The following is a 10,384-nucleotide window of genomic DNA, read 5'->3' as shown; positions in this document are numbered from 1 at the left end:
TGCGTTTATGTCTCAAGGGTTGATTTCAACGTTTTGTTAAAAATTGTTTAAATTGAAAATTCTTACTATGCCTTTACTTATTTTTGCTTATTTTCAAATGTATTTTAATGTGTAGATTAAATTGTTTTTCCCAAACCCCAAACCCAGATCTTATATCTTAATCTACGAAAAAGCATGATAAAATATAAATTATTATATATATTTAATGTGTGTAAAATCTCTATAGATAATCTAAAAATTCTGTACTTGCTTATTAAGGAGACACCTGTGTTAATGAAGAGCAAGTTTGAGATGATAAATAAAAAGGTAGAATGTTTTATGCTGTGCTGTGTCCAAAAAGGCTGTTTGTTAATTATACAAAATGTGGAGAACATTTTTTAAAATTTAATTACAATCACTTCCTTCATTTGAGATGTGGTGAAAAAGACATGATAATGAATGAGAAAAAATTTGCTGAAAAAAAAAAGTTCACTGCTTGAACATTGTCAGTTTTTGCTCATATTTGGTGCTTGATAGGGTTTGCTACTGAACCCTGGCTGTGTGTTTTGGTGGATGCAAGCGATCTGACAACAAGAACTATGGGAGTTTCTTGCTTGTTACAGATAAAGGCATTAAGAACATGTTTTTGTATGTATGTATGTGTGTGTAGCTCAAGCATGTACTGCCAGGCTCCCTCCATTCCTGAGGCTCATGATCTGTCCCGCTCCTCCTCTAATGCCAGCAGCTTTGCTAGTGTGGTAGAGGAGAATGAAACAGAGGCCACAGAGGACTATGACACCGGCATGGTGAGAAAAGCACATTTATCGTCAACACATTCAAGTAATGAACATCTCTAGAAACTACACAGTCCTTGCATGCAAACTCTCTTTGGCACAAACATGTTCCACAGTAGAGACTACCATTTAAAAAAAACACTAAGACAGACTTCATATGTTTTGTCAGTATGTCTGCTAGAGCAATTTGTTGTATTTGTCCCATTCAGGAGAGTCTGTCATCAGCAGATACTCCTCATAAACGAGACTCGTTAACATACAGCACATGGCTGGAGGACAACATGAGCACTGCCAGTACAACCAGCAGAGGGAGCTCTCCTGGTGAGAGAAACAAGCTGTACAAAATAGTTTCACTCACACCCTTAACATATTTATAAAAATAAAACATATTTGGTGTATCTTTGTGTAGTAGTGTAGATTATGTTTGTGTTTTTATCTATTAAATAAATGTTCTTATGTTTCCAGCTGGGAAAACAGATGGTGGAAAGAACCAGGAGCAGAACCGTACAGACATCCGCATCAAACTTGAGCGACCGCATGACCACAAGTCCACATCTGTGAGTCTTACTAACCTAGTCTAAACATAGTGAATTTAATAGTATTTGCTTTAGTGTAAAGATACAGCAACTGGTTTTTTTTTTTTCAAAAACATTAAAAAATCTTATCGACTCCAAACTTTTGAACAGCAGTGTATGTATTATACACACAGTTTGCACATAAAGGATGTCAGCTTCATTAATCAGTTATTGGGTGAGTGTGTGCACTCTGCCGCCCTTTATTTCTGTCTGTTGTGATTCTGTTATTGTGTGTGCATCTGTGCAGAACTGCTAGCCCCTCCTGATTGACTGCCTCATGGACGTCCATCAACAGGTTAGATGTACTGTATCATGACTGAATTCATTTTCTTTCATCAACTGAAGATGTAAACTCATAATCTAGTCTTTTGTATAGCCTATATTAAATATTAAAGGTGCAGTAGGAGATCTTGGAAAATGCTAACTTTAGCCTGATAGCACTGAAAGCGAACGTCCCACCCTCCCTGCAATTGCCGTCCAAAGCCACGCCCCCTGAACGCCTATACACTCACAGAACAGAATACCAGAGACAACAATACTACAATAGGCTACATCAGCGGCTCCCAATTCCAGCCCATGTTCCGAAGTGAAGTAAACTTCATTTTTCCCTTCACGGATTTCCCCTGCTCAGAGGAAGATCGGGTTGATGATGTTTGTCTGCCATTCTCGCTCTGTCTGCACAGCGTGCGCGACACGCTGATGACGTATCCTGTCTGCGCGAACCGGGTGCATAGAGGTATGCTAATACATACGTTGACAGGCAGGTAGGAAAGCCAATTAAAATGCTCAGACCGAGCGTTTTGATTGGACGCACATTTCATGGTCCTACGCCTTCCACAGAATATATAAATACAGATAAATACATTTAGACCACTTAACTTAATGATTGCTATCGGGATGTGAAGAGACTTTCAACCAGCATAACAAAAAATGTTTCTGAAGACAATCACCTATTGCACCTTTAAGACACTCTTTTAAAGTTCTGCAAGTATATGACCAGTGCATTAAAGTGGTACATATTTTGGATCATTTGCATATGAAGCATGCTATTTTTTTAAGGCTGAATGAAAGAATACATTTCGGAAAACTTACAAAAGATAGACCACATAATTTTTTTCTACTTAAATGATGGAAAACATTTTGAGATATTGTTAGTGTTTTCAAAATTTGCTCAGAAATGATGAACAATTTTTGGTAAATGCAACCTCTGTCTCAGTACCTGAACATTTCAAATGTATTGTGTTTTGCTCGGCAGCCCTGTTTTTGTAAGTCAGCTTTTTTTATTTAAGAAATTAATACTTTTATTCAGCAATGATGCAGTAAATTGATCCAAAGTGATAAAGACATTTATAATGTTCCAAAAGATTTCTATTTAAAATTAATGCTTAGATGTTCTATCAAAAATGTATCAACTTGAACTTCTCCACAAAAATATTAAGCAGTATTATTATTTAACATTGATAGTGTTTCTTGAGCACCCAATCAGCATATTAAAAGGATTTCTGAAGGATCATGTGACATTGAAGACTGGAGTTTGCCAACACAGGATTAAATTACATTTTTAAATATATTCAAATAGAAACTGTTGTAATTCTAATAATATTTCACAATATTACTATTTTTGACCAAATAAATACAGCCTTGGTGAGCATAAAATACATACAAAATGCTAATTTTCATTGATAATGTATGTAATTAGTTTATGCAGTGTATGTGACAACTCTTGTACATTTTTAACTTGTTGTTCATGCTAATGCAGTGTCAGTGACCTGATTATTGTTCCAAACCTTATTGTCCAAACAGCATTTCCATTAGAAACACCTTAGAGAGAAAAGGAGAACTGGAGTTTATGCCGTTACTTGATGAAGAAGAGGATGATGACCACAGTTGGCTGCAGAAGTGACAACATGTACATGCCCCAGAACCACAATCATGTGACCATACCTCCATCAGGACACTCACTTCCCTTGCAGACTTGACCAGAAACAGGAAGGAGTTGGTTACAAGCAGCCAGAGACTGTGGATTGGCCCTCTCCCCTTATGAGTACATCAGTAAATGAATGAGAACCTCCTCTGTAGCAGCATCTACTGACACACCACTGTGCTGGTGAGTGGCTAAACTAGCAGGTTATTTGAGGTCCTAACACTGTGCTAAAATTCAGTTCTGTGAAGTTTGTCTCCTAAAGAACATTTCATCTGCTTGCACGACGAAAGCTTTTTAGCCCTGTCCCAAATGGTGGACTCTGCAACAGGGATAGAGCATTCTGAAACCCTAAAATGACAAATGGGAGGCGCTACGGTCTCGAGGACTTCACTGCAATTACAGTACACATCTAATGCGCTATTTAGGACAGGGCCATAGAGACCAAACCATGTCTCATATTCTGATATTGATGTTCTGTCGTTCAGATTTCAGGTGTGAAAACCCTTGATCTGATGTTCATTGTAGCTGTGCAATACATTATTTAAGAGTAACATCACTCCAAAAGTTCAAAGAAAAAAAAAAGATCTTGTTTATCAATGATTGATATTTTAGTTCAGTTAAAATGCATAGTGATGCACCGATATAAAAAAATATAGCATTACCGATAAGCTGCTAATAATTTCGTGTTATGGCCGATATTAAAATTCTATACTATTTTGTAAAGAAATAACAAACATAAATTAACTTTTTTAAATGCTACAAGTGAATTAAGGTATCACAGCATTATAATATACAGTATGAAAATGTATATTTATTTTGAAATTTGTTAAATATTACATTTAACAGTGTTACATTTTAGGTGTTTTTTAAGTTTTTGAGCATTAGATGATGGTAAAAAGGTAATGTAAATTAATAAATAGAGTAAAAAAAAAAAGCACGAACAATTATATATCCAATATCGGCCAGTGCTGATGAATTAAGACATTTCTAATATCAGCCAATAACTGATATTGTATTGATACTGTGCATCCCTAGCTTCTTTTTATCTATATACTGTATATATGTAAATTAGGGGTGTAACGGTACACAAACATGACCTTTCGGTACGTACCCCGTTTTTGACGTCGCGTTTCAGTATGGTTTTGGTACAGCAGGAGGAAAAAACTAAACATAAAATAGCTTTTTTTTTTACTAAACCGTGATTTACTGAACAAATTGTTCTTTCAATAAATTTCATTACAATTACAATTTATAGGGATAAAAATCGACCTCAGCTTATGCTCTAAACTACTTTTACATTACTATAAGGTTACAATTAACTACAGAGCCCAAACTTAAATTTAATTACTATTTATTTTAAAATATAATCAACACTCAACTTTGTATGCAATTGTATGCAAACATGTAAGCTGCACATAATGCAGTTTTTAAATTAACTTCTAAATGATAAAATTTCTATTTGTTGTTGAAATATATTCATTTACACAGTAGGCCTACCTAGCTGTCATAGCTTGTTTCATAACAGATTTATTTAAACATACATTAAATAATTTAGACCTCACTAACAGGTAAAGTAAAATATGAGTATATAGTCTAATATTTCACGAAATGCTCTTCTTTCATTTCTCTAACTAACAAGCTGTGGACACTGATGACTTGTTGTTTACAAGCTGTTTTATTGATGTCTTTCTGCGGTTGAAACTGATTGAGCGATTGCATGAGATGTTTGTTCATGTTTATTTGGCGTTAAAACTAGTAGTAAAGAGTAAGGGATGATCGCGCTCACTTGCGCTCTGTGCTGCCGTTTTAACTGAGACGTTTATACAGCGATCTGTCAGGCCACATCAAAGAATGTCAAAATGTTGCTTTTGTAAAAAAAAATTTGTATTTCCTGAAAAAAATGTTAAAGATGAGACTTTGTTTCATATCAAAAGTAACAATATATAAAACTGGAAGTTCCCAATGAAATTTAACTTGTACAGTGGTTAAAACAATGCTGTATTTGTTCGGTATGTGTACCGAACTGAAAGACCCGTACTGAACATTTTTGGTACGAATACGTGTACCGTTACGCCCCTAATAGTGTAGCTCATATTTATTGGTGAGAATTTGTCAGAAACTGGAGGGTGCCGTTACTCTTAAATAATGTATTTATCTGCCATTATCACTTGTGCATGGAGAAATGCAGCATTTTAATGAGTGCAACTCAAAGAAAATATTCATATTTGATTAGCATCAAAACATGACAGTTTCGTGAAGTGTGACAGATGCCCTCTGAATATATTAGATTAGACATTGCAGATGCCTTACCTTACCCTCAAACAGATGATATGTGCATCCATGTCAGTGTTACAACAACAGTGAGTTAACATACTAATTCAGCTTAGTTTCCTGACCAGCTAACCAACCAGGACTAAAGTCATGGTTTATGCTCAGCTTTGTTTCACCAATTGGACATGTCGATTGTTTGCCACATAAGCAGCCTATGATAAATGTCTTGGGTCTTGAGTTTCATTCCTTATGATGACTCTTCTCTTTGTTTTTCATAAAGGAAACTGTATAAAAATCCCTAGTGGAGATACTTTCCTTATGTTGACTCAATTCAAACTGGCTCTTCTTTGCTTTGTGTTTGAACATACAGATCGTTTGATGTCTGAACTGTGTGCCAAGGTGACAGTCCTCTTTTAAACACTCAGTCTAGACAGGACTTTTGAGTTTTGAGCACACAAATGTGCTGTTGCTAATCTATAAACCAATCATTAATGCCAAAAATCAGTCAATGTGATGTTTGCTCTTTCTGTTAAAGGCAAAAAGCATTGAATGGAGCTTAAATATGGCCAAGTGGTTTGGGGTTGCCTTACTCTGTAAGTGTCAAAATATATGACGGGGAAAGCTTAGCAGAATTTTTTGTAATGTATTTATGATAAATGATTGGCCTTACTGGCTTCCATTAAACTGCCTTTATACCATCTTGTCCTACACCATTAAAATGTTATGTAGTTCTCATAGCTGATCCATGTTTGTTTTATACATTTCCCATAATTGATCTGTCCTGATGACACATTGGCTGTGTCCGAAACCTGAAAAATGTTTTGCAGGATCATGTGACACTGTAGACTGGAGTAGCTGCCATCACAGGAATAAAATATGTTTAAAAAAATATTAAAATAGAAAAGTTTTTCACATTATTACTGTTTTTGCTGTATTGTTGTCAAATAAATGTAGCCTTGGTGAGCTTAAGAGACTTATTTGAAAAACATTAAATAATCTTGTCTGTCTGAAAGCAGTTTCGTTATGCTTGTGAATTTTTAGACTGATTAGGCAGCTGCTTGAGGTTTTGGACACAGCCATTGTGAGATGTTGCATTAAAAAAGCAAATAATATATATATATATTTTATTTTTATTTTTTTTTCTGTTTCATACCAGACTAAAAGGCTGTACATCATAACAATAACTACAGAGAATTACTAACACCATAACTACAACCTCTAGAGGTCCTGGTATCAGTTGTGTACCAATAAAAATGCTCAAATATGCTTTTGTTTGCGCTGCGCAGGGCTTCTGTGCCCCCTTGTGGTGAATCATGATTCTAGCACCATTTATTTGCAGTGGCCATGTACATAACTGTAATTGCTGTTCCTGTTTAGAAGTCGAATTTGTCTGGAGAATAAAACATGCAGCACAAAATCCATGCCGATGACAGGGTATGAATTTTTAGACATTGTTATGCTTTTCTTTTAGCTGCTGCTTCTGTGACCTTTTCCTGTGCAATCATCAATGTAAATACTGCTTTTTTGTACATACTGCCCAGAAAATCTGAAACAAATAAACTTGAGTGTGATATTTCATTGAACATGTGTGTCTGATTGTCTACTTTTCGATTTAAATAGCTGAATGAGTTGAGATATACATCAATGCCTGTGATCTTTGTGTGGTCTACTGGCTGTATGTGGTTATTACAAAACTTGAAATGCTATGGATGTGTTTTATCAATTAACTTGCAAGTGCATACTCCACACCACACCAGCAGAGGGCAACATTTACATAATTCAAAACCTCATTTCAGTAATTAAAGTGCCCCTATTATGGGTTATGAAATGTTCATATTTTGGTTTTGGGAGTCCCCAACAACAGGTTGACATGCATAAAAGGTAAAAAAAAAAAAAACTTTCATTGTCTTAAAATATCCCAAACGATTTGCTCAACGATTAATTTTTCCAAACCCCTCCTTTGCGTGACGCTGATCTGCGTGATTGGTCTGATTGGTCGATTTCATTTAATAATTAAACATAATATGCCTGATAAAGCAGCGTTTGTGAGCGCAGTGCTGCTTTGTGTAGCCGTTACTAGGGAAACAACTTTTTTTACCGCTCCAAAAGCGGCACCTAGTGGCAAAGAATGAATTTGCATTTTCATTCAGACCAACGCGAAAATCAAGTTTTCCCGGGTCTGCGTGCGCAACAAGTGGGCGGGCAATATGCTAATGTTTCATGTTGACGTCAACATGAAACGCCTTGGGATTCGTTTTAAAAACGACTCGTTTCAGTGATTCAGAATCGACTCTTTCTTTTGAGAGACAACAACTATACACAGTGCACTTTCAGATTTAAAACTTTGGAGGATGTTTTAATTCACTTAGAGCCGTGTTACACACTGCATGAAAGGTAGTTTTCAAAAATCCATTATAGGGGCACTTTAAATTCTTTCAAATGCAGCTGCTGAAAACATGAAGTAATTCATAAAGGATATAAAATAAAACCAAATGCTTTACAAATTCTTCAGATGACAGACAAATCACAATAGATGTTCAATTCATTTGTGTATCAAGTCTAGACATGATACAATAGCAAAAACATATTAAAGACATTTCTCAAAAGCACCCTTTAATCAATGTCAACCACAATATGTGGACAGAGGTTAAAATATGAGAAAAGTGTTCCAGAATCTCTATCTGACAACATTTTATTGAGCATAACTGGTATGATGCGCACTAAAATGTTGTCAGACAGAGATTATGGAACACTTTTCTCATATTTTAACCTCTGCCTGTATTGTTATTGTTAAAACTCAAATGATTAACAGTAATTCTTGAAATAAAGCTGAAATAAAATATAAGTATTAGATAAAAACATGCTTAAATAAAAATTAGAAATGTGCACAGAAACTAACTGAAACAAGTTGAAATACTAAAATTAAATAAAACAAATACAATTAATTAATGCTATATAAAAATATAAATAAAAACTGAAAATATAAAAAGCTGCTCAAAATATTAACAAAGACTCTTATATAGTATATTATATATACTAAAATAACAATATACTACAACATTGCATCACAGGATACTTTCGCTTTGATATACAATATAGGATTGAGTACTTATTCCAATAAGTCCAGTATCTGTGCACTGGGTCAGAGGTGGGTTGATGATATGGACTGATGCCAGACACAGCGGGTAAGGTGTGAGGGTGGCCATGAATCAGAGTTTGGAGGAGACCCAGTGCTGTTCTCCCAACCCCCCAACTGTGAAAACAGTTCCCAGGGTCAGAACACAGACTTACGAGTAGCGCCTGTCAACACGGCTCTGATGACTACAGCTGATGACAGTTTAGAAAGAGAACAGCGGAATAAAAGCAGCAGGATTGTGCACTTATTTACCCTTTTGCACTGGTGATGCATTATGCTGATTCTTTAAGCTTTGTAAAAGTAGACTTGGGTTTTTCTGTTTATAACATGCACACCAGTGAACAGCACAAACTAATGCAAATCACATGATTACACATCACATGATATACTATTTGAGTTTGGTACATTCCTCGATTACATAACAATTCTCATTACCGTCGCAGAAAGGCCAGACTGCCCATCTACATTACATCTTCCAAACCTGTTGACCCTGTTATGACTTGATCTCCTGGTATGTGAAATTAATAACCCCGGCTGTTTTTCTCTCTAGGTTTGACCCTGACTTAAAAGAATATCCTAGGTTCTGTATCCCGAATTGCTGTTATGCTCAGTCCATAGCATTTGTGGCATTTGTTTGGAAGATGTAATGTTCGTTACTACAAACAATATTTATTTCAACTTGTTTTCGAGGTTAAAGTGAGGCACTTAGTACAATGGTACAATAGAGTATAATTTTGATGATTTAAAAGCAGAAATGTGAAGCTTATTTGTATACAAAAATTATAAAGAATTTTTTTCTGTCAAAATATTTATTATTTGATTATTATAAAATAATTTTTAGTTGTTTTAGTTCTCATGGCTACCAGGTATATCATTACAGAAAAGGTTAAAATTTAATATTTTCACACTAAAATAATGCTAACACATTTATTTACATATTGTGGCTATGTTTTTCAGAGAATATTTTAATATGTTCAAGGTCACAGTAAGGCCCTTCCAATGGAAGTTAATGGGACCAATCTGTGACAAGTCTAAATAAATAAATAAATATAAAAAACCATTTCGGACTTTTTGTGCATTGCAAATCAAATCATATGAAAGTTTCGACAGAAAAATTTTTTTGGAAGTGCTTTTTATAAATGTTTAATTTTAATTTTAACCTTGAAAACAAGAGCAAGTCAAAATAAATCAATATATATATATTTTTTTTTTTTAGTTAATCAGCATTATGCTACAAATGCTGTCGATTGAGCTTAACTTGCATTGAAACTGAAATATTCCTTTCTTCCACTTCTTTTAGTCTGCCAAAGAAAACAGATTCACAGACTTTCTTGTAGATCCTGTTTTGTCCACCGAGTTGGATATCACACAGATGCGAGCAAATGAGAGAGAACTATTACATAAGTTTGTTTTTGCATGTGTTCTGTTTAGTTTAATCAGAGAACTGAAGTTTGAGCCCATGTGCTTGGAGTGTAGATGTGCAGCGTGAGCAGCTGGCCGTGAGTGTGAAGAGACTGGAGCCAATCATTTCACACTTTGTCCCATAATATGATGAATAATTCACACTGCTTTCATCAGTCCTCATTTAGTGGCTCGTTTGTCCCCTCACACCCTCGAAGTCCTTGCTCACACACTCCTCAACGCCTCGCGGAGTCTGGAGGACAGTCAAGGCTAATTAACTGGCTTTTTACATCCTTTGAAATGT

At 35.3% G+C, this 10,384-nt stretch overlaps 1 protein-coding gene across 1 annotated transcript in view; it reads left to right on the top strand.

The window, feature by feature from the left end:
* Positions 1–3,836, top strand: part of LOC107703042 (rap1 GTPase-activating protein 1-like) — a 57,241-nt gene extending 53,405 nt beyond the window's left edge. The window contains exons 21-25 of the mRNA XM_016505535.1: positions 650–785; positions 983–1,094; positions 1,239–1,330; positions 1,596–1,643; positions 3,152–3,836. Of these exons, the coding sequence (XP_016361021.1) occupies positions 650–785; positions 983–1,094; positions 1,239–1,330; positions 1,596–1,604 (349 nt within the window). The 3' untranslated portion in view covers positions 1,605–1,643; positions 3,152–3,836. The remainder of the gene's footprint in view (positions 1–649; positions 786–982; positions 1,095–1,238; positions 1,331–1,595; positions 1,644–3,151) is intronic.
* Positions 3,837–10,384: the final 6,548 nt, after the last annotated feature.

Source organism: Sinocyclocheilus anshuiensis, unplaced genomic scaffold (genome assembly GCF_001515605.1).
Source record: "Sinocyclocheilus anshuiensis isolate Anshui unplaced genomic scaffold, SAMN03320099.WGS_v1.1 scaffold883, whole genome shotgun sequence".
Lineage (NCBI taxonomy): Eukaryota > Metazoa > Chordata > Actinopteri > Cypriniformes > Cyprinidae > Sinocyclocheilus > Sinocyclocheilus anshuiensis.
Note: the sequence above shows the minus strand (reverse complement) of the source record. Positions and strands in the feature narration are given on the sequence as shown.